General features: G+C 42.1%; 1 protein-coding gene across 3 annotated transcripts; it reads right to left on the reverse strand.

Annotated features, from left to right (window-relative positions):
• Nucleotides 1–803: 803 nt before the first annotated feature.
• On the reverse strand, nucleotides 804–24,756 carry rxrgb (retinoid X receptor, gamma b). 3 transcript variants are annotated; one of them, XM_046392103.1, is made up of 11 exons: nucleotides 24,593–24,751; nucleotides 18,856–19,285; nucleotides 10,266–10,501; nucleotides 6,842–6,986; nucleotides 5,021–5,200; nucleotides 4,040–4,200; nucleotides 3,322–3,451; nucleotides 2,722–2,854; nucleotides 2,270–2,361; nucleotides 2,063–2,168; nucleotides 804–1,334 (listed from the first exon to the last, which is right to left on the reverse strand). In XM_046392103.1, exons 2-11 carry the CDS (start codon nucleotides 18,920–18,922, stop codon nucleotides 1,187–1,189), a joined length of 1,398 nt encoding a protein of 465 aa, XP_046248059.1. In that variant the 5' UTR covers nucleotides 18,923–19,285; nucleotides 24,593–24,751; the 3' UTR covers nucleotides 804–1,186. The 3 variants fall into 3 exon arrangements, with proteins under 3 accessions (XP_046248059.1, XP_046248060.1, XP_046248061.1); XM_046392104.1 differs by lacking the exon at nucleotides 18,856–19,285 and having other exon boundaries at nucleotides 24,593–24,756; XM_046392105.1 differs by lacking the exons at nucleotides 18,856–19,285; nucleotides 24,593–24,751 and adding an exon at nucleotides 18,087–18,120.
• Between the last annotated feature and the right edge of the window lie 2,956 nt (nucleotides 24,757–27,712).

Below are 27,712 nucleotides of genomic sequence, written 5' to 3' on the forward strand. Positions count from 1 at the left end.
GCCGGTTACCTCTCTCTCTCCGTCTCTCTCTCTCTCCCCCACCCCTCCCTCTCTTCACTCTCCCTCTTTCCCCCTCTCTGACTCTCTCTCTCTCCCTCACTGTCTGTCTGCCTCTCCGTCTGTCCGTCTCACTCCACTCGCCGAACGTCTCAAAGTTAACAGAGACGCACATGTGAGCCTTTAGGAACCAATAATGCATAAAAGGTTTAGGGCTTAAAGTGCAGGTCAGAAGGTCATAATTATAAGGGATGCATGTGCCCACTGATAGATAGATAGATAGATAGATAGATAGATAGATAGATAGATAGATAGATAGATAGATAGATGCTATATTCCATATTTTGTTATTTAATTCTTTCACAGATATGAGCCCACATGGTATCTCTACCCACGGTCTTTCAACCATCACAGCTCTTTATGATGAGGAGTAAAGCATTACTGGAACCACGAAGACGAGCACACAGGAATCTATCAAGCAGCGTCCGACCTGCAGAGTTCACACTCTGTAGACGCCATCTGGTGGCCAACAGCTGCAAATATAAAGAAGGCGCAAAAGTTGTTTCATTCACTGAAGGACTGAGACCACTCAGTCCAGAAAATATTTCTAACTGGTATTTGTCTGTTAAATAATAATAATAGAAAAACGTGAGTGGCAAATGAACAGATGGCAGAAACAGTATATTAAAAGGTATCATTAAGAGTGCAGTTTCAGATCTAAAAGTAAAAATCGATTTGGATTTCATCAAAATAGCAAAACATTGAGAGTACTGGTGCAAAATATCAATAACACAACACATTCCAGATACATTTTTAAATAACTTTATTCTGTAAGAATTCTCAAATGTGTTTTAAGAAATGCAAGTATGGTTTCTGTTTTTATACAATTCCACTCCAAGTAAAATATGATTTCTTTCTCAAATTGCATTGGGTTGCTATTAAAACGGACACCTGAAATTATCTATTTACAAAAGTAATCTGTTATCAATTCTATTAGAATTCATTTTGACAGTGTACTCAATTCTCTCATGGCTCCACAACTTCAAAATACTTTTATTCAATTTTAATTACAATGTTTTGCTAGGTACAAAATATGCAGTTTTACAATTTGAATCAAGTCTTTTCTTTATTCCATCTTCATATCGCTGACAATGTGGGAGTATATACAGGGGGAAGGGGGTTACTGGTGTCATGTGATCTGATGCGGAGCCTCCAGCATCTCCATCAAGAAGGTGTCGATGGGCGTGTCCCCAATCAGCTTGAAGAAGAACAGATGCTCCAGACACTTGAGGCCGATGGAGCGCAGGGCGGGCAGGCGGAGCAGCAGCTTGGCAAACCTGCCAACCGTAATGGAGAGAATGAAAAAGTGTTATCATCATTTTCTATTATGTAGAAAATCATCATTCAAAACAATGAGTTTGCGGTGGATGACAACGATTCAAATATGCTGCAAAAAAGCTACAGACTCTAAAACGTGGATGCTTCACACACATCTTAAGCCCAGCAGCACAGCAGATCTGTGCAATCAGCACAGGTTCAAGGTTTGCACTCAGTGAAATATGGCCACAATCTCCCCTTCTGTTGCTGAGTTACGGTCTTATATAATGGCCAGAAAAAAAAAATAAATAAAAAAATTACAATGCCACAGTGAAGTTGAAGTGCTATTACTAATGATATACAGTTTACATATAATTTACTAATTCTAATGCTATTTCAGTGAAATTCTGAATTAAACTTTTTGGCTGTTGATGAAGAATTTGCAGTATTTTTACATTACACCATTAATGCTTTCATTTTCAAGTAGCTAATATTTAATTTTTGTTGTTGGTGTTGTGTTGTCAGTTACATTGTTTACGTCCACAGGTGAAGTAAACTGGCAGTGAGGGCTGTTTCACATCACCTGTTTATCTTATTAATAAGACTATCACCCTGCATCTTTTTAAATCCAGTGCAAGTCAGTGTGTTAAATTCATATAAGAGGTGTTCAGCAATATAACCTGCAGTCTTCACCGTAAAGCCCTACAGCTGCGGTTAAATGGTGTTTGTGATGTAATGCATTTCCGACCTGCCAGGCTGGTCTGGGTATTTCTGTTTCGTGTACGACTCCAATGAGGCGTAAACTTTTTCCCTCAGCCCCTCAACCTCCGGTGGGTTTGAAAGACCTTTTGCATCTGAAACAAACGCATACTCATAGTCAGGACAGAACACTAAAAACACAACATCTCAAAACCACAGTGTCTTTACTGGAAAAAAAAGTGGAGGCTGAACTGACCTGGGTTGAAGAGAACGATGGCTCGCAGGCAGCCCAGCTCTGTCTTATCCATCTGCATGTCTTTCATTTTGGATACCAACTCTGTCAGGACTCTGCAGGAGACCAAAAGAATAAAATTTGATAGTCCTGAAAGTCAAGGCTAATGAACCAAAATCCCAAATTATATACCTTGCCCTCATTTCCTATCAAACATTTTGCAAGGCTTAGCTCAAGTGACACCAGAAACATAGACAGCAGTGGGCTCCATGAGCACCCCTTTTTTGTTTTTTTTTTTGACATGTTGCCTTCTCGGTCAGTATTTCTCAGCTGTGACAAAAATAAAATAATAATAAAATAAAACAAGTCTGCACTGTGATCAGCAGGAGGAGGCCGTAGCTGATGGCTGTAGCTGTATAAACCGAATTTTAAAAGACAAAACAGTGAATCTTGCCATATGTTTGAATGGTACCTACCTATCAAAGATGGAGCCCACTCCAGCACTGTGGGCACTGCTCCTGTGGACGTGGAGGCCTGTTGCCAACAGGATACCATCTTTTACCGTGACTGAGCGATGTGAGAACGAAGCGATGAGGAGCTCATTCCATCCTGGATGCAAAAAACACAAAACAACTGTGACCTTTCTTTATGCTTTTATCCCTTCCTTAAAGTCCTTCTCAAGTTGGTGTAAATAATTTAGGACATAATTTCTGTAGTTTGTAGGTTTTTAGTCACATTGCCTGAAGGTTTTATTCTGGTCAGGCGCATGGCTTCTCCACTACCTTATTTATTCAGGCCTGTGTGTGAAATCTCTCGCCAGCAGAGGTCAGCGCTGGTGCAACTGCAAACCGCACTGGTGGGACTTGGCAAATAGTCCAGTTATATTTGGTTTCACTGCTCCATTAAACTAGATGGCAAAAATATGTTGAGCAAATGTAAAAGACTTTAAATAGACTGCATGCCTGAGGATGAATTGCTCTGAAGGAAATACTACACCACCAGGAGGACAATGGCTTGTACAAAGGTGTGTTTACTGTGGTAGGGAAATGTGTGTGTGTGTGTGTGTGTGTGTCTACCTGCTCGCAGCAGGATGACCTGGTCATCGAGGGGGAGCTCAGAGAAGTGTGGTATCCTTTTGGCCCACTCCACCAGGGTGAAGAGCTGCTTGTCTGCTGCTTGGCAGATATTAGTGACAGGGTCGTTGGTCTGCAGAGGAACAAGGAGGACGATTGCAAAAACAAAACAAGTTAATAACTGTGCTGGTGAGCTCCTTTACTGACATCTGAACTTGCCTGGCAGCCGTTAGTGAGCAGGTGCAGCTGTGGCTATTTTTAGATGCTTTGTAAACCATCAATTTTCTTTGAGTACGAGCCGACGTTTTAGTACATTATTGAAGTTTCTATACACAAAGGGGCAGATTTTAAGAGTAGAGCCAGTTGACTGAGTGTCCACTTCACTGTTAATTCATAAAAAAGTTAATCAGTGTGGACTTCAGCAACATAACAGTAACTTGATTCACCTATGGAGTAACTGGAGCACAGATTCAGTTCCAAAAAGTGTCCAGCTTGTGTTATTCATCTTTGATTCATTCAGCTTCACAGCAGCAAAGGGCTTCTTCACTCAGCTCGGTGCATATTTTCTGACCACCACTGATCAGACCAACATAACAAAGCAGCACATTTTTAGCATACAGTGGTTCCCGGATCTGCTCGGTGCCTCCTCAGCCCCATGATAAAACCAGTGATTAATAGCTCATGGGTTTGGCTAAATCGAGCTTGTGTCTGTGATTCTTACTGAGTTGCTGGGGCTGCCGTCGCTGTAAGTCTCTGTCTTGGGCTCCACAGCCAGCTCAGCATCCAGGATCTTGTCCACAGGCATTTCCTCATTGAAACTGCTGGTAGATTCCACCTCGCTCTCCCCCCGCTCCTTCCCACGCTGCCTCTCTTCCTGCACCGCTGCATTACACACACACACACACACACACACACACACACACACATACATCTAAGGTCATACATCCTATACTCATTGTCATGGGCATCAGGAAAGCCATCACTAATATGAATTCTGCTCTGGACAAAGAGTTGCTCAGCTCTACAGTTTGAATATCACATAAAATATAAAATATCAGATACCTGACATTTCTCAAGGGGCCTCCTTTTCCAGGAGCCCAAGATGAAGATAACAAAAACATTTTTTTCAAAACCAACAGTCCAACAACATAAAAATATTCAGCTTATCATCACATAAGGCAAAGCAGAACAACAAACACTCACAATATAGAGGGTGCAAACAGGAAATGTTTGATATTTTGCTTGAAAAATGATTTAAGATTGTTTAAGTAGTACAACCCATTGTAGACTAACTGTTTCAGGTCTTAACTGAGTTTTTGTATCGCCTTAAGCAACTTGAAGCAGTTTCACGGATCACTGCTTATTGCAGCACCTCACTAAAACTTTGTCATACCGTAATCGTACCGTAAATTGAGTGAAATATTTGACAATGATTGCACCATAAGCTTAAACAGAAATCCTGAGATGTGAGCTGGATAGTGTTATATATATTTCAGCCTTACAAGTTTACTATTTCTGGGAACTTTGAGATCTTGACTAGAATTTAAAATACATTTGTGCACGGTGGAATGATGCTTATCTCCACAACATGAATGTGTAATGATGATTTAGCGGCGCTGAACACATTAAAGGAGGCATAAATATAGCTTATGCCTACATGGGTCCTTAAGCATCACACACACACACACACACACACACACACCTTCTCTCTTCATGCCCATGGCCAGGCACTTCTGGTAGCGGCAGTATTGGCAGCGATTTCTCTGGCGCTTGTCAATCAGGCACTCCTTGCTGTCTCGACATGTGTAGGTCAGATCTTTACGGACGGTACGCTTGAAGAAGCCTTTGCATCCCTCACAGCTGTACACACCATAGTGCTTTCCTGTGGAAACAGAATCCACAACATCAGGACTGCTTTGAGCCAGAAACATCCCTCTATCTCCAAATAATTGAAAAGTTAACAAGAGACACAACCAAACCCTAAATTGTGTTTGGGTATCAAACTTTGAATTTACAATTGAATGCATGTTGCCATTTCACAATGACATAAAAAAGGATCAAAATGACATTAAAAGACAATAAGCAATAAAAACCATTAAGACAGGATGAAATAGATACAATGAAATAGCATACATAAAATGTAATAAAATAAGATAAAATAGGCAAGAAATAAGAAGTGCAGTTACAGTGGATCTTTACCCTCTTTTCTTCTGGCTCGATGTATTACTAAGTGATTGCTTGCATAAGGTCTAAAGGGCTCCTACATGGAGACTGTAAATGTATTTTGGCCCAAGATGTGTAAACTGGGAGATTTAGGAGCAGGAGTAATGTGCTCAGTTCTCTTGGTTCTTGTTAGAACTCTGGCAGTAGCGTCCTGAATGTGCTGGAGTTAACATTCTTTATGGGAAGACTAGACAAGAGACTTTTACAATAGTCCACCCTGACTGAAACAAAAAATTGATTGTTTTGCTCAAACTCTTGTCTGGACATGAGACTTTTAATTCTTCCAATATGTTTGCGATGATAAAATGCTGATTTGCTTATGGCCTTGTTGTGGCTGCTGAAACACTGATGTGAGCCTTTTAAAATGGCAAGATTTCTAAAGTGGGTTTTTGTTTTTACAGTTCTGGAATTAAGCTGAGGAATCATTTCTGTCTTGTCTTTATTGAACTGAAGAAAATGTAATTGCGTCCAGCTGTTTACTTGCTGTAGTCAGCTGGTATCTGAGTGTCATCTGTGCAGCTGTGATGAGCAAAGTTACTGTCTTGTATAGTTTGACCTAAAAGGAGCATGGACACGCTGAATAATATTGGTCCAAGAACTGCATCCTGGTGGACTTCAGGTGTCACAATGATCCATTCAGATTCATGATGGCCAACAGCAACTACTTTGGCCATGCCTTCAAGATAAGATGTGAATCAACAGAGGATTGTCACATAATACTACCAGATAATAACAGTATTTTATGGTACGAGTATCAAAGGCCACGCTAAAAATAAGCAGCACCAAAACTGGTGCGTCAGCTGAATCACTATTTAGATGGATATTCAGAGTTTTAGTATTGACAGCGCTGAAGGTTGACAATCTAGTCAAATTGCAGCAGTGGCCTGACTTCTTAACAGTGGCAGACAAGGCAAATAATGCTGATTATGCCAGAGAAAAAGGTTTTTCTGACTGTATTCATTCCACAAGTGTGATACAAAGCCTCTCTTTCAAGATGTCTTGAAATTATTTTTTTTTCTGATACTCCACTCAGCTTTCCTGAATTCTCTTTTCCAATTTCTGGTAACTGTTTTTTTTCCTTTGGTCCAAGGAACTTTCAGTTTGTCAGAAGTGTTTTATAATCCAAACTAGAAAAGAGCAAATTAACACAAGCACCCATAAACCTGACAAAATGCCTGACAAGTCACCTCGAAATCAAGCCCTTTGTTATCTTCAGTCATGTGGGTGGCGGTGTTTGTGGTGAATGGGAGTGTAAATTTGTCTGCCTGTGCCTCTCCCCATCCTCAAACTCTCACATTACCTGAGGAGCGGTCCCCGCAAATGGAGCAGATGTGCTTTGACATTCCCCCGGGGCTCGTACACTGGTAGCTGATGTTTCCCAGGTTCTGTAGGCCCGGTGGAGGCTTGATGTCCTCTGAGCTGCTGACATTGTTCATAGAATTCATCTGAGGATAACAGGAAGACAGAAGAGAGAACAATTGAAGCTGGAACTGAAGCAAAACAGAGCAGAGGAGGAAGCAGAGGGGAAGTAAGAGTGAAAAAGCTGCCTCATGACACTCTCCCCCTTCCTCTATTTTCGCGCTTTGTCTTCCGCTCACCCATATTACTTTTTTTCTCCCCACCCACACATTTTATTGTAAAAGTGTCTCAGGGTGTGATCACATGCTTGGTTAGTAGGTGGGGCCCAGAGTTCTGTCTGAAGCTTGTCATACAGGTTTTTTAATATTTGTTGACAGAGGGCGGCCTATGAGAGGCAGTCACGTGTGCAAAAAGTGCAGGTCTTGGACATAAACAGCAGAGGGCACTCATTTGTAGGATCTTCAAATTTTATCAAAATTTAAACAGCGTTGATAAGGCATTGAAACTTCTTATCAACACACAATTTGTTTCACTGATTGCAACTTGTTGTTTTCATTAGTTATATGTTTCTTATAATGGTGTCCTAGATGGACACAGAGCAATTCACGCCTTAATTAAATTGACTCAGGTGCCATGAGACTTTAAAACATCTCAGAGGTGACCTTGAGGAGCCCCACAAGACATAAAGGTGTGAACAAACCACTGAAGTTAAATTAACACACTTCAGGACTGAGAAAAGCTTAGGAAACCCACTAAACAAGACCTGAAACAAGGCTGAGCAACAAGTCCAGCTTCCTCTGACTTCAGCGTATCTCTCTCTCTCTCTCTCTCTCTCTCTCTCTCTCTCTGTCTCGCTCTTATCATCGTTGCACCCTTTGACCCTCTCCTGCAGATGAGTGGCAGGCTGGATGCCTATTTGTGCTGCACGTTTTTGTTTGTTTAGCTGTTTATGCGCAAACATCTGCACTCCAAGTGGAAACAACAAGGCTGACCTACATGTGCCCTCCTGTCCTATATATGTGATGCGGCGTGACATATAGGACATCTTTCCCACAGTCACCTCAGGCTCTTCCTATCACTTATTTACAGTGTGCACTCTCTTCTGAATATCCCCTAATGGCAGACTGAACTCAGGCCTTTGACCACATAGCAGAGGAGGGTATACAACAGATTTGTTTTACTCAGTCTTTCAGTTTTCCTTGAACTCAGTAGTTTTGAACACGAGCGCCACTGTCTCCTACTGCAGATGCCCCGAAGGCAGACCACCACACTTAAATGAGCATTCAGCCCCCTGCGCACTTGCTTATATGAGTCAATGGTGAGCAGCCATTCCCCTTCAGTGCACCATTCAACAGAGATTTCAAAGATAATTAATTCTGCACATGCATGGTTTGAAAAAATAAGTCTTGTGGTGCATTCAGACAGTTGTTCAGACACACATGCTGCTTTAGGCAGACAACATACTGCTGTAGAAAAGGGCTGCAAGCACTTTGTATGGATTATTGATGCATCATACATTCTTTATACAACACATGCCATGAAGAACACACTGCTTAACACATGTAAGGTTTGGGTCTTTAGTGTACCAGACATGTGTCCATTTCAGTCTTCCTTTAAATCAGAATTTGTCATCAATAAATTTAATTAACAGAGGAGTTTCCTGATAATCGGTTAATCATTAATTGATTCTGAGCAGAAATACCACAACATCACTTAGACTTAATCCTCCATTTAACCAAATGTCTTTGAGTTTTGGATTGTTGGCCACACAAAAGCAGCAGTTTATATCAGCTTGGGCTTTGAAAGTTGACTGAATATTATATCTGAGTTTGGCAGGTAATGTAATGATAATAACTAATTGCAGCCATAAAATTATATTATCAGTTGAAAAAATACTTCAATAGTTTATTGTTCACTTTGAGTAAATATTAAATTATATGATAAATATGTTAACTGGGATGATAATAACAAGATGATCGCAAAAACAAATATCAACAGAATGGATGTACAACTACAATAATGAATTTGCTTCTGATTCTGTCAGCTCAGCAGCAGTCACCTGTAATAATAGTATGAGATGTTACATGACACAATGACCTGCTGGTGGCTTGGTCACTAGCTGCTGGCAAGCACGAAAAGACGGCTACACCATACAATCATACGCTCCCTATCTGTCCCTAAAGGCACAGATCCATACTGTCATTGAACCAATGTATATCACTGTCAGCTGTGCCTTGCAGCACTGGCCTCAATCCTGCTTCTGAAGCGTTGTGCGTGTGTTGTACTCTGTGTGTGTGTGTGTGTGCCAATCGTTAAAGCACTAAGCTTTGTGGGGTGTATAGTTCATTTGAGAGACCACTTAAATAGAGCAGCTCCATGTAAGGGCCATGAACAACTTGCTTATATTAACTGAAATGGAATTATAAGAGGAAACTGAGACTGGCAGAGAAAAGCGAGAGGGCAAGAGAGAGTGTAGGAAAAATAAAAATGAGGGGAAATTGTCAGGAATAGCAAAGAAATCCAGAGAAAATTGAGGCTGCTCTTTTCCTCCTCCTCCTTTCACTCAGTAATCCATTAAAGGGCTAATAGTTGGCTCGCATCTTAAGTCCCCTCGCATGACAGCAGTAACACAGAATTCAAAGATGACCTTTAGGGCGAGAAGTTTAAAGGTCAGTAGAAGGGTAGGGGAGAGAGACGAAAGCCAAAGTATGCTAGCCAAACACATTGGATATGGCTAACCTTCAACCCCCCCCCTCTGCTGTCAGAGATCCCAAGAATGAGAGGCACATGATCAACCAAAGAACATGATAGTATAACGCAGATGGGCTTTTCCAAAAGTAGTCATTTGAAAGAATATGAACCTCTGGTGATGAAGCTGGGAGCTTAGGCAAGTGCAGCAATGGATGAAACGTTAGTATTGAGGACTTGTCTGTAATTTAAACACATGAACCACTTTGTCTGATGTTTCGAAATGTGTCTGGTACTACACATTTTCAATAACTGAGGAAAGGGGATAAAGCAAGGGGATAAACTACACCCACCAAACATCATAATTATAAACAGAAGGGTATATTCTTCTAATATCAGGCTGGGACTAGTCCCAGCCTAGTCAAGTGAGCAGGAACTGATGAAGCCTCTTGGATGAGAGGTGAAACGTCTTCAAAGACAAATATCTAAGTCCAGTTGCTTTCGATTGAATTTCCTTGAGATAACCATGACCTGGATGAATGAGAATATTCACAGGCCTATTCTTCTAATAAAAAAAAAAAAGATTTCGGATCCGGTTTAAATTGAGTTCGCTCTGATAAAGAAGACATTTATGTCTACAGCTATCTGATGAACATCAAACACCTACACGTTCTCACCTGTGGACTGCTGAGCGGTCCGAAGTTCATGCTGGGTGTGGAAGGCAGAGATACAGAGGGCGAGCCCAGAGAAGATGTGATGACGGGGTAGGGTGAGGCCAGGCCGTTCATAGGCGAGCCCAAGGTGGACATGGGGGACGGTAACGGCCTGGAGGTGCTGATGACTGACGGGTGGCCCGCCATGCTACCCATGTGAGGGGGGTGAGTGTGGGCTGTGCTCATTGGCCCCGTTGAGTCTGGGAGGAGAAAAAAACGGAGAGTTAAAAAGACTGAGGAGACACAAATATTTACAGTGGGTAACCAGATGATTAAGTTTGCCTACTCAATGCACCTACGCAATCCATTATAACAAATCCTGTCTTTGTGAAGCTCAGAATTATCAGGTTTTATTGACTATAGCAGCTTTAAGATCACACTAGAATAAATACAACATAAACTAAGCGAGCCAGCAGCCGACAAGAAATTAGCAAAGTGCAATATATGTCGTATTTCGGAAAACATATTTCCATGTTCAGTACCATGTTAGTACATGTACTCTGTATCGTTGTTAAAAGTCCAATATGTCTTCATGCAGCTAGTGTTGTGTAAATATGGCTACATAGACTTTCATAGGGTGCTGACTTTGCTTTGTATCCATTGATGTAAACTGACAGGCTGGCATTTACATAGATGACCTACTTAGAAAAGCTGTCAGTCAACTGGGTAGCAGGGTGGGGTGTGTAATTTCATGCATGTGCTATAGCTGTGGGGACATTCATCATCGACGCAAAATGCAAATACCAATGTACACCTACAGTATGTACAAGTAAGAACAAATTCACTTCACATGTGAATACGTAAATATGCTGCGGGCAGTCGCAGCTTATTCTGTCACTGATGGACGCCCTAAGCAGTACCTCTTTGGGCTAATGCCGATGACTCACAGAAATGAACAAAACTGGGGTTTTTTTAGGCATCTGTATACTGATAAAGACTGACATGCCACCATGTGCACATAAACATCTGGACTAATCTGAACTGTCATAAAATTCAAAAGCTTCTGCTTGCACGTAAGTGCATCAACCGTCGCGTGCACACACACACACACACACACACAATGAGCAGCATCTGTGTTCTGGTTTCTTAAAAGATACAAACAAAAGTGATTTCTCCTCTCTTTTTCCCTCAGATTTCAGCAGGGTGCCCAGAGAACAATGTTTTCGTTTTTTCATTTTTTCAAGTTCTTCATCCACCATGCTGCTAGTTATAAATCACAATACACTGGTAACGACACATCATCCAAGGAAGAGCCACATCAGCGTAGCCGTCTTGTTGGCTACATTATTCTACTGATTTGTTCTAGCATCGCAAATTTGCTAGTCAATGAAATTATGAGAAGTTTGAAAACAGACGTTAAGATGACATTAGTGTCCATTTGAACAGCTAATTCAACATCTTCATCAATTAAAAACCCCTCAAAGAAGATTTTCTATGATAATTTGTCAGGAAATATCTTTTTCAACAGACAACAGTGCAATCCAAGGAAAGTCTACTTTACTGTTGCTCCTCATGGCCCAGGAGAAGTGAGCTTCTTTAGTCGCGCTAATGAGCCGGTGAATTCAGAAAGCTGCTGAATATCCATCCATTCATTTTCTATACCGCTTATCCGTCAGGGTCGCAGGGGAGCTGGAGCCTATCCCAGCTGACTACGGGGGAGAGGCAGGGTACACCCAGACAACAGTGCAGGACTGGTCACCAGTCAATCGAAGGGCCAACACACAAAGACCGAAAACCATACACTCTCACACCTAGGGGCAATATAGAGTAGCCAATTAACCTAATGTGCATGTTTTTGGTGGGAGGAAGCCGGAGTACCCGGAGAAAACCCACGCAGGCACAGGGAGAACATGACCGGGATTCGAACCTGGAACCCTCTTGCTATGAGGCGACAGTGCTAACCACTGCACCACCGTGCCGCCTGCTGCTGAAGATAAATGTGTAAATAACAGTTCAATCATTCTTCAACGATTTAGCCTCATGTGACTTAAGCTGCAGAGTAATTTCCTTATTTCCACTGCTCTAAAATTTGAATAAGAGATGTTCCATCTCTGCATGACTTAGGGAGTCACTTTCACGAGGACATAGGTGACGTAAGGTCAACTTCACCAATTCTCAAACCTCCATCTTCCACTCAAAGCATCTGTCATCATTACACGGTGAGAATATGTTGTAGGCAGTTATGCAGTCGTAATAAAGGAAAACTAATTTTCCGAGTTTTGACATCTGGTTTAAATATACTTCTCTGAGTCCCACAGTTTCTAAGTTTGAACAGGTAAAGTGAATGACTTGATGAATGAAAACGATCTTGCCAAAAGGAGTGCTTCCCTTCCAGTTACTGCTCAGCTAATTCTTTTGAGATTTTCTTTGATAGTAATGACATGGAATGACAAGGCACAGCAAGATCAGAACAAACCGGATGAAAATTGCTTTTAACCTCTTATACCTCTCCTCTTGCAGTTTGCATTTAATTCTTTATCTGAATTTCACATATCTTATCCTGTCAGTTTTGTGGCTAATCTTGTGGTTGTTTCTTTACAGGCAATACAGTAAAATACTTGGATGATTCCCAGGTTTTACACGCCCACAGGTAGTAGCTAGCACAGAAACACCTTCTATGTTAAAAAAGATGTATTTGTTGCCTCTGAGGAAAATGACTTATGTTCGCAAATAGCATTTTGACAGTCAAGTTTGCTAAAGAGACTTCAATTTGTAGGATTTTTGAAAGAACTTGCTAAATACTTTGCAGTCATTTTGAAATGTTACTCTGATGCTTATCTTCTGGCCGTTATTAAGCCCACATCAGTTTCTCCTCCGCTGAATATGGGAAGCACAAAGTCTATTGCAACAAAATGGAAACGTTGAGCAATGCGAGACAGTAGCTTTCAGATTTCAAAGAGTTGGGAAACAAAGAGGAATGTCACATTGTCAGTCTGGATGTGGGACATTTTGCATGAAGACACACTCTAAAACACACAGCTGGCCATTCACTCCCTCTCTGAATGCCAAGGAACAGATGTTGTGCAACTTCCTGTTTAGCACTGAGACTATAGCCTCCACCCCCTTTCTCACTCACCCACTTTCTCCAGACCTCCATGAATGATTGCTGACAGGCAAATATGTATTGGGGCCTGCCTCTCTCTCCAATAGAGCCGAGTGCATACACAAGATATGCTGCAATAAAATACAATTTAAAAGAGCTAAATTCTTTAAACTGTATACTACAGTCTGCAATGCAAAAAACAAAATGTACAACCAAGATATCACTTCTACAATGGTGCCAGTGTACTCCTGTACTTTTTGGAGTGCAGATTTGTCTAAATAATGAGCTTATGTAATAGAAGAGCACTGTACAGCATGTACTGTGTCTGATTTTGTGCACTGGCCCCTCTCTTTTATGTGCATGACAAATTCTCTTTGGGGCTCGTAAAGATCTATTCTAGAAGTGCTGAGTAGGGGATATAGCAATGGTGCTATCGCAACTCCAGCTAAAAATTTGCCAACGTGCTCTCGTGGACAACCAGACCAACCAGTATTCTAACTGCCCAAATATAAAGCTGTTATACATATTCAGAGATGGAAAAAAGTAAAATGACAGACTGATGGGGTAGATTAAGCAGCAACCAACAACTTGGGAAAAACCTCTTATCACTTAAAACTGAAAAATACTTTATATATTCCTGCCCTTTGTAGCACAGTGTGTGTGCTTTTTCATAAGTTTGAAATCAAAACAAGCAAGCAAGGCTACAGCCCCAACTAGAACACAAAATCAAAGCTGATAATCAATAATGCGCACATTCCAGTGTGGTGCAGTATTTAGAGATGATCACAAGGCCAGAATTTGCTCTAGTCCCAAACAAACATTTATTTTATGCTGCTAGTAAAGAGTAGAACAGTAATGTAAATTCTGAATAGCTGATTAATCAGTTCATCTGTATTCTCTGGTTCCAGCTTTTAAAATTATTTGATTTTCTGCCGGATGTTTTAAAGCACTGTAAACCAAAAATCTTGACTTGGACTGTTGTTTGAACAACAGCCATTTTGGGATCAGAAGACTTTTCATGGTAAAACGTTTCTGATATTTTCTAGATTAACTGATTAAAAAAGACAACAGACAGATCAACTGATAATAAAAACATCATCATCGTCATTAGATGCAGCCCTATTTGAAGTCCAATTGGTCTCTGTCTTGATGAAGTGCAAATTTCCCACAACATGACATTACAACTGTCTAAAACATAACATGCATGTTTGAGATGAAACCAAAGATGACACAGAGGAACACAAATGCACATGGAAAGTCAGCTGGTGGGATGCCTAAAAGGGAACGGCCAGCGAGCTGAGCATGACTTGTGAAGTGTGTGTGTGTTTGTGGGTGTTTGTAAGGAGGCCAACGTGTTCAGCAGAGGAAGCATAAATCGGCCCAGAGCGGCTCAAAGGGGTCTATCCTCGAATGACCCGCCTCCACCGCCTGTTCCATCTCCATTCTATGTAAATCACCTCTATACAAAGAAGCCTCAGGAATGTACAGGCCTCTCACACGTTGCACAATAGAGAAAGACATCAGCAAGCACTGGGAGGTTGTTCACAGACAACCTAAAAAAAACTCATTATATGGAAGCTTGCAGAATTCACACAGGTTTACTTCAAGTGCTTCCTGCTAGTATGTTTTTGAAACCTATACAACGCAGCAACACAAGCATCTATTTGACAGCGAACAAACAGAGCAGTGAAGGGCACCTTTGACCACTGCCGCTGCAAATCAAAGGTCGCGTGTTGCCAAACTCCTGAACCAAGTTCAAAAGAGTTCATATCTGCAGCAGCCCACAGTTACACTGACCATTCTCAGAAATTAGTCCACAGAGGGGATGCGAAACAGACACAGCAGACCATCAAAGTTCGATTGCATGATGGATGATACTTCAAATATCACAATGAACTTAGTATTTGTATTGGTAATGTTCAGCCTAATATGAAACCATTATAACCATCCTATATGCAAAAGTGTCTTTAGTGGACATTAGTATATAATCAGTATTTATATCTGCAGACATCCAAGGATTACTATGTATACTATGTATAATACCCTATACTGCACTGACACACAGGGTATAAAGACATAATAACATCACGTATAGGACCGGACAGAAGGGTAATGCATACTGTCTCATATATAATTTGCTGTTTCTATCCGTGTTTTATCCCATAATAAACTAAATATTATGTGTTTTTATGAGTGTTAGGCAGGAAAAACAAGCAATTTGAATTAAAACTTTGTCAAATTCTGACTTCCACTACTGCATTTCAGATAGTATGTAGTATAAAATAGATTCAAGAAATAATCGAGGAATGACTTGTTAATGAAAACAATTGTAAGTAAATCCACTGTGATTTTTAAACTGCATAGATCATGTTTCATGTGAATACTTTTCACTCACTTCAACAAGACACTTAAATCAGATAGAAGGTAATCAGACACAGTTCCATTGTAGATTACAGCACCATAAAACAGCCGCTGCTGGCTTCAAATGATCATTTACGTGAGACAAACACATCTGTGGAAGAGAACGGGGAAAGCTACAAACACAGCCGGGTTTATCGTTCAATTGATCAACAGGTTTGAAGAAACATCACAGACCACAAACCCTATAAATCCCTCACTGTTAATTACTGGGTTGTGACAGGATGGAGCACTCCACTGTGTGGTGATTCAATAAGTCCATGGCCCACTAACTAATAATATCTCCTGTTTGAAGAGCAGAGCAGCACTGGGAGTGCAAAGTGGGGTTGGTGGTCGTGGAAGGGATAAGCAAGGGGGGTGAAGGATGGGAGCAGCAGATCCCCTCAACAGCAACACAAGCCTAAATATCCATCAGATTAGGCACTATGAAGACAGCTCGTCAGCATGTGAATCGATCTATTTGATACACGCGTTATATGAGTCTGCGTGAGCCTTGTTTACATGCGTACATAAAGTAAGACTGTGTGCTCTCATATCTGTGGCTCACAGTGCTGTGACCATATGACAGAGCAGAACACATCCTAAAGTAATCAGATGGACAGCCTGCGGAGCTCATTAGGCACAGCAGACATGTAATTAAGAAATCTCAGCCACAAACCCTCATCTTACACGCACACTCTTCTCAAGCGCAAAGGCTACTTGTGTTTCACATTAAAAGAGAAAAAACAGACAAATCTTTCCACGCACATTAGCACAAAATAACCACTCTTAAAACATTCATTTCTTTGCTAAATGAGGTTGATGTCTGATCAGTTGTGTCAGTAAATCCTCTTATCCCGGGGTAGTAAGTATCTGCAGCTCAGCAGGCCAGCTGTCAAGAAGGTGGGAGGCCTAGGAGGAGGGGACAGAGAGCAGCAACAGAGCCAGATAGCAGGAATGGATGGATGGACGGATAGATGGATGGATGGATGGATGAAATGTGATGATGAATGGATGGGGGAGGGTACTGTCCTGCTCTGAAGCGGCTTCCCTCCCCAGTGCTCAGAAGATCCCACCATCACACACACCTAATCTCTCTGCCAGGCTGACAATATTAGATCATCAGTTGGGAAAAGCCCCTGTGCTTTCTGCACAGCTGTGACCGGAATGGTTACTGGTGAGAGAAAATGAGAAAAGACATTCTCTACTGTTACAGAAACCGTTTAAAGCTGCTTCAAGGACGCCTGTTGCATTTTCTGGAGTTGAGCAGCCAAAATAAATATAGCCCATAAAAATCAGTTCATCTTCATTCCAAAAATAATAATAATAATAATAAATGCTATAATTGTGGATCATTCCTCTCCCACAAGAAATAGATAAATGTTCTTCCCATAAAGGCATATGCAGCTGTGACGACATGCAAGTTTGAGCCCTGACCCTAAATTCTGCCCCGCAGTGAACTTACACACAATTTCCATGGAAAGAAGAGAAATTAACTCTGCTCCCTTTACTTCTATCACCCTCTCTGTACTTTCCCCATAGCACCGTGATAAACAAAAGAAAATGTCAAGTCAGGCTAATGAACATCATCTGCTATTGTGCTCACATCCACAAGCACTGCAGACGTGCCAGCGGGACACTTTTTGCACAGAGGCAAAAGATCGATGAGGAGGCCAGGGCTGAGACAGGGACGAGATAAAGATTGTTTTGTGAGTGATAAAAAAGTTTGGAACTTAAACAACCAAGAGATAACACAAGTCCGCTTGCACAGACAGAACAGGCTGACCAAGCAGTGCTGAAAAGCAAACAAACAGCTGGACTGAAAGGCCAAACACGAACCGAAGCATCCATCTGATGAGGTAACTCAAATTACTTCCTAGAAATATTCTCTCACTGTTACTGAGATGGGTATACCCCATCAACACACACACACACACGCATAAGCACACACACACAAAATACACACTAAGCCACTCGCTAGTGTGGACAGGGCGACCTGACCTCTTAGCCTGTGACCAGGTCCTAGAAAGAGATCCAGAATACACAACCAGTTAAGTATCTATACTTAACTTGATGTCAGTTGGTAACTGAAAGAAAAAAAAATCAGAGAAGGGAAATATGTTTGATATGGAGAAAGATCCGGCAATGAATGAATCCGTAATTCAGCTGTTACAGTAATGGAACAAAATGTGCATTAATTTGTTTATTTTTGTCAATTATGGTTTTAATTATGATATCACGTACAGGTGGATTAGCATGGAAATTGTTATATTCTACCGTCAAGACCCAAGGCTAGAAAATGCTGAGTTTTGTACACTTTTCCCTAACCTCACTTCAATCCAGACCTGTAGAATGAATGAACATCCTCACAGTCTTCAGAGAGGAGGAACCACAATCATAAACAGGATTGCAAGTTTCTGTCAAGGACACAAGAGAAAAGAATCAGCGCTCTGCTATCTGCACAACACTCATGAACACAGCGAGCCAGGCTGACTACAATATGTGTGGAAGTGAACTCACATCAACACCTTCCACACCTCCTCAAACACAGGAAGGAGGGAAAGAAAAAAAAACCCTCATCAGAGCAAGCGTTGATGGAAGGTGACAGATAACAGACACAAACAGAGAGAGAAAGCAGGATGGAGAAGGCTAATAGGAAGGGACAAGTGTGGAGAGATCATGAAGGACAAGGCAATGAAAGCTGGAAGCATCCCTTTAAGCTGAGTGGCATCCCCACTGACCACATCTGGGACCTCAAGTGAGTCACAAGCTTTCAATTGTAATGTGCAATGGCCTAGTCTAACCAGTCTTACAGTGGTGCACACATCTACCACCACGTACAATCTCAGAGCTGCTTCTGACAAACGGATCTCCAACAGTGTGGGTGCGTGCACACTCCCTGACATAAGATTACCTTAACATTAGTCTAAACCTAACCATAAACTAAGTCTTCACTCTAACATGTAATCATTTACTATTATGGGGATTTGCATTTTGTTCCCATAAGGAAGGTGAGTCCTCACATGTGACTGTGTGGACAGATTTTGTCCCACAAGTAAAATACATCCACACGCGCACACACATACAGAGGCAAGACAAAACCAGGCTACTCACAGTGGCCATAACCCATCTCCTTGCCGGGGATCCCTCCAGTTGCAGGTGATGCCACAGGGTGCCACATGCCTTTCAGGTATGATGTGTGGCGCTGGCAGGGCGCCAGTCAGTTCGGATCAGGTCTCAGACTCAAGTTTTGGTTTGGTGGCGAACTAAAAAGTGACACCGATACTCCTTAAAATCATTCACTTTTCAGGACACACCGGGAATGGAAGGGCCGATGTGGAAAGGGGGGGGTGGGGGCTGAGTGAAGAGCAATAAGGGCGGAGTCCACCGGCGCTGGTTATAGGATTACCCAGATTATCCTTCCCCAGAGATCAGTCCCACAAGAGCTGTTTGCTGCCCAACTGCTGCACAAATCAGCTCTCCTCCCGCCCACTCATCTCATGTCTCGTCTCAGTGTTGGTAGAATATATCTGTAGAGAGACACCTGTTGAAGTGGCAGAACAGCGTGTCTAGAATGGGAAAGGAGGGGTGGGGGTCACACTTAGGAGTACAGTACAACCAGTGCAACCACACAAGTTTCCAATTACCCTCTCTTAAAAGGGCTCAAGACTGGAGAGCATGGGAAGACAGTATGACACTGATGTCTAGTCCACAGGGTTTCTATGTGTCATACATTTCCAAAGGTTTCCTCATTATGTTCTCTTTTTCTGAATATTAGTCAGACTTTCAAACACGTAGGTCGTAAAAATGTAGTATGTTGAGAAAGGAAGTGACAAGATGTGGCCATAGGCTATGAAATGTTCCCTTCTGTCCTCTGCAACACTTCTTTCATTCCCCTCGATGCCAAGAAATAACTATGCCAGCATACATGCTAACAGGACTGTTATGTTGTGGCATGTCGAGTAGCCTGTGTGCGCATTGTTAGTATGTTTGTGTGTTTAACAAGTGTCATAGCATTCCAGGAAGTAAAGAATTGTCTTTAAAAGTGCTCTAGCATGGTCAAGCACACACACACAGCAAAGCGAAAACCCAGATGCAAACACAGGCCAAAAATACACCTTAAAGGCAATGAGGAACAATACACGACAAACCCTGAGGGAACTTAAATAAACTCAAAAAAAAACTTGCAGGGATGGATTCAATCTTTAGTCTGACCTGTTCATCATCTTTAAGAACATTCCTAAAATAGGTTTGAGTGAAACAATTCAACAATGATTGAGACAGCATGCATTCCTGGCCAAGGAAGTATGTCATATCATTATCACCAGAAAATGGTCCTGGCCACTAAATGTGAAATTGGCAGTGATTTTAGTCTGCAGCTGCTACTTTTAATTTATCCTGCCACACTATCAAATGTTCACTCAGTTCTACCCTTCAAGCTTGTGAAAGACATCTGCATTGAAAGATAGCACTAAAAACTTGAGAAGCCCTCCAGAGCATGTGTGCATCTATTTTCCTTATATGACTCAACAGAGTTCTCCTGTGTGGTGCACCTGCATGAGCCTGGATCAAATGTCCTAACGATGCTTGAAGGATAGCCACCAGTAACCAGATTCCCAGACAGCAACCTACTCAGCAGCCCGACACAAGAAGAAGAGAAGACAGAGAAGGAGAAGAGACACTTGCTTCTCTTTCGGCGTTAATAAATCCCACAGGAAGAAGCTAAAATAATACAGTCCTTCTTAAATGCGCCCTGTTGCAATAGTGTGTCATGGCCCACATAAAACACGCCAAATTAACCCTGAGAGCCATAATTAGCATTCATAGATGTATCGTGTGCAATGAAGATGTGGGAAGCAGATAATTGGCAACCCTAAATTTAGGGTACACATCTTCTAATAATCTAATCACCACTTTGTCATCAGGTACACGTGTGTATAAATTGTAAATATTACGTGGGCTTGGCTGACAAACGGAGAAGCAAGAAATCAGCCAATTTCCAACACTAGACTGATGTCAAGAGTTTTCCCATTCTGCCAGCAGTAATATTCAGGCTTGGATGAATGGAAATTTGTAAAGAAAGGCAGTCAAAAAAGAAAAGAGGAAACGGCAGAAAATAACGGATAAACAATGTTTCTGTGCTTATTGTTGTGCCACATCAAATTCTTTGACATTCATTAAATTTTGAGATTTTCTTACTGAATTTCTGAAATTTTAGTCATCCACCACATGAGGAAAAACTCTTTGTAATGACAAAGACAAACACATCATTCAGAAAACCTGTTCAAAAAATACAGAATTCGTCGGGTAAAAAAACAAAACACGGAAACACTTAAAATGGATTTCTTAGGACCCCAAAAGTACTGCTTACATATTAATGCATGAATGTAATATAATAACACTGACAGAGCCCAGTCTTCAGTTAAATGATCTGCATACTTCCTTCCACCACTGACAACAGGCTTTAGTTTTTTAACTGGGAACTGACAGTGTTCCCGCTTCAAAACTGTAATAATGATTGGGAATAATTTGAGTTTTTGAGACACACCAGGTATTGCTCCATGTGTGCCCAGGTTAAAACTGTAACATTTACTGTGCTCTGAGATGTCAGGAGGAGGACACACTAATTTATGCAACATTTCATGTAAAATGCAGCCACATAATCAGCTGTGATGCTTTGTGATGTATCAGTTAATTAAAAACAAACAAGGAATAAATGCTTAAGATCAGAGGGATGTGTAATACATAATGTTCACTGCATGGAAAATTAGAGTAAGTGTGTGCATCCATGTGTGCCGTGTATGTTGTTACTGCATAATTAGCAAAGAAATAGCTATATACATCTCATAACCTAACGTCGCTGCAGCCCCTGGGTCTTTCAAGGTTCTCTGCTTGATTAAAGCTGGAATTAAATCAAGGCTTTGACCTTCTTCACTAATGACTAATTACTGGCAATTAGCCCAGAGAATGGCCTCCTTACGCCCCTTCTTTTCCCTCATCCTGTTCTCACAATTAGCACCCACTTCCACAGCCAAGACAAACAGACTCTTTTTTTCTTTACACTGACAGAAAAATACAAGCACTCAATCAAACAAACCTATTGGCTGAGTTGTTTGCTAATGCATGCGTCTGCATTGCAGGTCTTAAGCTACAGAATTCCAGAGCAAATACCTGCAGAGAGCCACACCCTCTACCTGTGTGGCTAACTCTGCAGAGGAAGGCGGGGGAATGCTATGTGCAGCAATCGGCCGTTACAGAGCAGGTTTACTGCTGCTGGGACGTCACAGTCAGGTAGTGACACCTGTATTCTTGAAGTCACGTGATATTGTGTAAGTTATGCATATGCCATGCATTTGCTGCTGTGAAGTTTAGACATGACTATGTGTCTCTGCTTCTCTCTGTGTGTGTGTGTGTGTGTGTGTGTGTGTGTGTGTGTGAGTAGTGGGAGGTGAATCACTGACCCCTGGCAAGTGATGAGAGCTCACATCAACGAGGGTGACCTCCTCCTTCACCCCCATCACTCCCTTCCACTTCCCCTTTATTTTGCTCCCTTCACTCTCCCTCCCGTTCTTCTTTCTGCCATGACTTCCCTGAACTGCGAGCTTTCTCACCGTCAAAGGCAGCGAGCAGGCGCCCGTCAGTGCGTCTGGAATCACTTCCACTGATGGAAAATAAAAAAAACGCTGAAGTGCTGAGAGGAGAAGAAAATGCTGATTCTACTTAAAACTCCGGGGAAGGCCTGCATCAAACTTGCTGAAACAGAACATGTCTCGAAAAAAGCTGAGCGGATCACGAAACAACCTGAATATAATCACCGGAGTTTTTTGGGTTTTTTTTTTTTGACTTCACACTAATTCACACACCACCATCATCAACAACAACTACCACACACTAGTGACAGATTCCAAAGGGAGAAAATTCATTTGAGAACCGGAGAATCGTCTCCGGTTCAACAAATGAGTAGTGTTTATGGTCCTCTTTTCATATGTGTTCTGGTGTGTGGGCTGTACATGATAAATTATAGTTGTGAACCACCACATAGACAAAACAAGAACAGCCCTTCCTTAGAATGATCTTCAGTCGTTGTGTGTCTGTGTGTGTGTCTCTCTCTCAGAAACAGCTCAGACGCTTCACTGCCAATTTTTAGAATGTAAATGCCCAAAGAAGAAGAAGAAGAAGAAGAAGAAGAACTGTCCTCAACTAGTGTTCATCTGCTTACATGATCAGCGCTTTTAGCTGTTGGTCACTGATAATTTCTTTTAAAACTATAAATATTCAGACTAGAAGTCACCGCGATTGTGTATTACCATAATGGGACAGCAAACCAGAAACCCAAACTGATCAAATTCTTTGATATGAGCAGCTTTTAAAGACTAATTCTCCACATGCAGTTGGATAAACACTGAAATACACAGAGAATTTAAACTAGAAATGTATCACTTTGAACCAAATGTACAAGTTAAGTGTGTAAGTGAAATGTTTAGGAAAAAAAAACCTAAGAGAAAAAAAAATCCAACCGTTTCATTACCATCTGGCACACAGCAGGCCCATTAGCAGTGACATCTCATATTAAATAATTGCAGATCGAAAACAGCTCAACATATCTGCAGACTGGTCTGATGGCGTCCAATGCATAAATCCCTGGGTGCCTCTACTGTCTGATCATAGTAAGTCTTTCTAGACAGACATGAAAGACTCTGTAGGCCGGGAGGACTGCTCTGTTACTTCTGTACACTGGAGGCTTCCCTCTACAAGCTCTCACATCCAGATGTCTCCCTTGTTCCCCTGGGAGCCACATTCATTATGGAAACAATTTTCAGCCCCTCCAAATGGTGCCGAGATAGCTGCGATGACATAAAGGAGCTTCAAAGACTGTTTTTATTTGTTTCCTTGTAATGCCACAGTATTATCTATCTTCCCACCCTGCCACAAAAGACAGTGGAGCACATTGCATGTTCCTCCCACAGTGTTATGACAATGAGTGTATCTTTCAGGGAGAGAGAGAGGGAAAAAAACATCATATGATAATGATGCATATAGAGTGTGACTCAGTGAAGCTGAGAAGCCTTTCACTCCAGCTAGTCTAATCTAAAAACGGTTTAGGGTAGAAAACCGCAAGGCTGACACTGACAACAGGACATAGTATGTATTTCACATGTTGCAAACTCTACAGTCGGAATAGAAACCAGTTCTTTGTCTCTGTGGATTTTAGGCTGTCACAGAAACCCTGATAATAGAAAAAGGCCATCAGCTGGATCCAGGGCAAAGTCAAAAAGTCAGACCAGAGTTCAGCTTTACTGAGCAAAGTCACATCGTGCTGTCATTCAGCCGGTTATGGACACGGCGCAGACCAGGGCGGCTCTTACGCACTAGCCTGCTCGTCTCTAACACACAGAACAACTTTGTTTATCAGCAGAAATCCGCCATTCGTCAAGCCTGTTTTATGCAGTCTTTTTGGATCTGACGGCAATGCCAGACCAATAAATTGCGTTTCTGTCTTTAAACAGTTTAGCAAGGGACGCACGACAAGCGCCATAAATTACATAAGCGCAATTAAAGTGCCAACCTCTGACCTTGTCTGACCGGCACAACCACAATCACCTTACTTTTCTTTTTGCACTGATCACAGAATCGCTTTGCGAAAAGGTTATCAGCGAAGAGAGAAGCGTAACGACCGGACTGACACACGGGAGTCGGTCGTTAAAGTCCGCGGACGTTTTCGCGGACGACTCGCAAGCTGGAGAGAAAACGCCATGAAACGAACGCACTCTCCTCTAAGTCAACACAAAACGCTCCGCGAAGAACACAACTGGCAGACCGGACTCCGGACAAATCGCCGAGGCGTACTTACTGAGGTGTAAATATGGATCATTACTGTCCATACTGTGCGAGTTGTGGCGTCGTTCTCCTACAGTGTGAGCCGCACCGCATCCCAAAGCATTCCTCTGCCAGCCCGACTCAACTCTGCAAGGCGGCTCTACACGGGGGCCCAGCGAGGGAGGGGAGGGGGGACAAACAGGGCTTCTCCCAATGACAGCAGCGGTCGATATCAAGCTCCAACACGATTACAGTAAAGTGTTACTTTCCGGAATCACGACAAAAAGGGAAAAACACGAGGTTGCTTCTAAGCAGCCTACAGCCAGCCCCCTTTTTTCTCCAGTCGTTTTTCCCCCTCTTTTTTTTAATGTTCTTAACATAATCTTAAAAATCACCCTCAGTACTAAAAACAACTGTAGTCAGTTCATTACATGTAATCTGAAGATATTACTAATGCCAGAAGATATGATAGCATATGACTACCAGTTGAGATAAGATTAAATAAGACTTACAAGACTTGCATTTTCTGTTGCTGTGGCTATCTTTAGCGGAATACAAAGCTGCACTTATCAGATACTAATTGTGATGAGTACTTTTAATGTCTGCCACGTTTATTTTAAATTTCTTGGCATACAGTTGCCAAAAAAGACAGTTTTCAGCCCCCAAAGTACTCTTTTTAATCTGCATAATTGGCTGAAATAAAACATCTGATTGGACGCTTCTTAGTGTCTGTTCTAACTTCATGCTTAGAAAGGTTCAAATGTAAACCTGTGTTTTTCATCTCCTGCCGTGTTTCTCTGAGGGGATCTCTCCAGTGTTTACCTATTGCTAGTGTGAGTCCTGGTCTGGGTACCCCCCGGAGTCCCCCCACAGCCCTCTTCAGAGTGCGGGGTCATGTAGGGGTGAAGCTCCCGGTACCTCGGAAGGTTATTCAGGAGTCAAACCTCACTGAGGCATTCACAGTCTTGAACTGCGGAGCGGGCAGACGTTCCGTCAACGCCGAGGCCGATGACCACTCAGCGGGCCATTGGGCTGCCCCGCTAATGGGACAAGCACCCCCGGCTCCGCCGTCCTTGTAACAGCGACCCATAAAGGAGCACAGGAGGATGCTAACCAAGATGAATGGCATTTTTTTTCTCCGCTCATTCTACACTAATCACAGCTTTTCATTTGTTATGGCCTCGCGCCAGCCCCTCCACCGGCAGCCTCCATTAGGGCCAGATAACGTATAAATTCATTAAAGTCAAAGAGGGACATTAAAATGGCCATTTGTTAGGTCTCTCTTTGTGTGTCCCTAATGGTGGCACATGGTTCAAGGCATTGAGATGATTTTCGTTGGGCTTTTTTCCTCTCCGGTGCGTTAAGAGAGGGACGTGGGAACTGGGGGGGACGTGTGTGTTTTCCACTTTTCGTGAATAGTGGCTGATTTTTAAAATATATTTCAAACAGTTTATTTTTTTAAATTCTTTGAAAAAATAAAGTCACAGTATCAGGAACCATTGCTGCCACAAAACAAATCTGTCATTTTTTTCGTATTTTTATTCTGTCACTTTGATTCTGTTATTCTTGATATTTTCTCCAGTTATTTTCTTTTCTTTTGATTTGGCCTAATTAGAGAAAAATGTTTATTTTTATTTTTTTTGTGGCCATCCAATCCATCAATCAACTTCAGATCCCTCCCTCCCCTTCCCCTACATACACACACCGACAAACTCACAGTCAATGAAGCAACATTTGCACTAATCCCTTTGTATTCACACACACCATTCCCACCAAACAATGTCCTAAGACTAATCCCAAACCAAGCTCGACAAACCTGGGCCACCTGCTAGCAAGTCACAGTGCAGCTAAAAGGCCAACAACAAGCCTGAGCAACAAACCGTCTGTTTAAAATCACCTCTAAGCAGACAGCAATTCACATGCAGCCATACAACGACGCATGAACGCATGGACTGAAACATAGACACACACACACACACACAACCCTAATCTTTTTTTCATTTTCTCTCTCTCTCTTTGGCCTCCCTCCTCTATTTCCCCTCTTCTGTGCCTGCCCTTCTCTGGCTTCAGGATGGAGCTTCTGGCTGCGTCGTCATGGGAGATGGCTCTCTCCATCTGCCTCCGCTGTCATTAGCCCATCTCACGCTTTATCGGAGGGACCCCCACCCTCCTGGATCCCCTTCACCATTCTGACAACCCCTGCCCCCTGCTCCATACATAAGTCTGAGATGATAAGTGTTCTCCCTCTTTGTGTCGGCCAGGATAAGACAATGCCACACACCACTACAGAACATCATCCATCTCGCCGGTCATCAATCTGGGACACAAAAGATGAAATGTAGCTCGAACTCCCTTTTGCAAAGGGGCTTCTCTTTGCAGAGAGGGAGCTTATCCTCCACCTCTCCTGCTCCTTTTCACTGCTAGGTTAGTCGTTGACCACCAAATTCTTCTGCCCGGCATAGTTACATGGGAGGAAAGTACTTAAAACAATGATTTTGAGTGTTTCTTAGAAAACAATGTAGATGTAGAATAAGTTATCATTTCAACATGATGGATGAACTCTTTCTTTTCTGAGCAGAAATAATATGTAGAAATGGAACTTCTTGAAAGCAGGCTGTTAATCCACTAACGTGTTCTAAACTGGCCCACTAAAAGGCCTGTGACAAATTTGCATGAGTTTGTTTGGTGGTAAATACTAATTAAAAGCTCTGTGTCACACAAAAAACAGCATTTACCTTTTGTCTCTCTTCCTTTCTGCCTAATTAGTTTTACATTGTGTGATCACCAGCATGGGGCTTTTTGTCTTAGGTCATTGTCTGTGACAGTTGGGTCTTGATTTGAGGTCTTGGTTTTATTTACGCACAATAACCCACTGAGGTTAAAATGTTCTCTCCAAAGAGTCTAACAAACACACGAAACACAGCATCCATCAATCAGTTTAGAGTAATCTGCTGTGATGTGGCTGTTACTCATTAGTATTGTTGAAAGCGCAGCATTAAAAGTATTTGCAGACTGTTGCTGCTGTTGTAGTCCTGTCAGCCAGCTCCATACTTAACTTTTTCCTTTGGTAGCAGCCATACCGACATACAGAAATTTGTGGGCAAAAGCAAATTTCTGAGTACCGCACCTGGGTTTTAGAGGACAGCGGTGTGCT

This window comes from Scatophagus argus, chromosome 6, assembly GCF_020382885.2.
Source record: "Scatophagus argus isolate fScaArg1 chromosome 6, fScaArg1.pri, whole genome shotgun sequence".
Lineage (NCBI taxonomy): Eukaryota > Metazoa > Chordata > Actinopteri > Scatophagidae > Scatophagus > Scatophagus argus.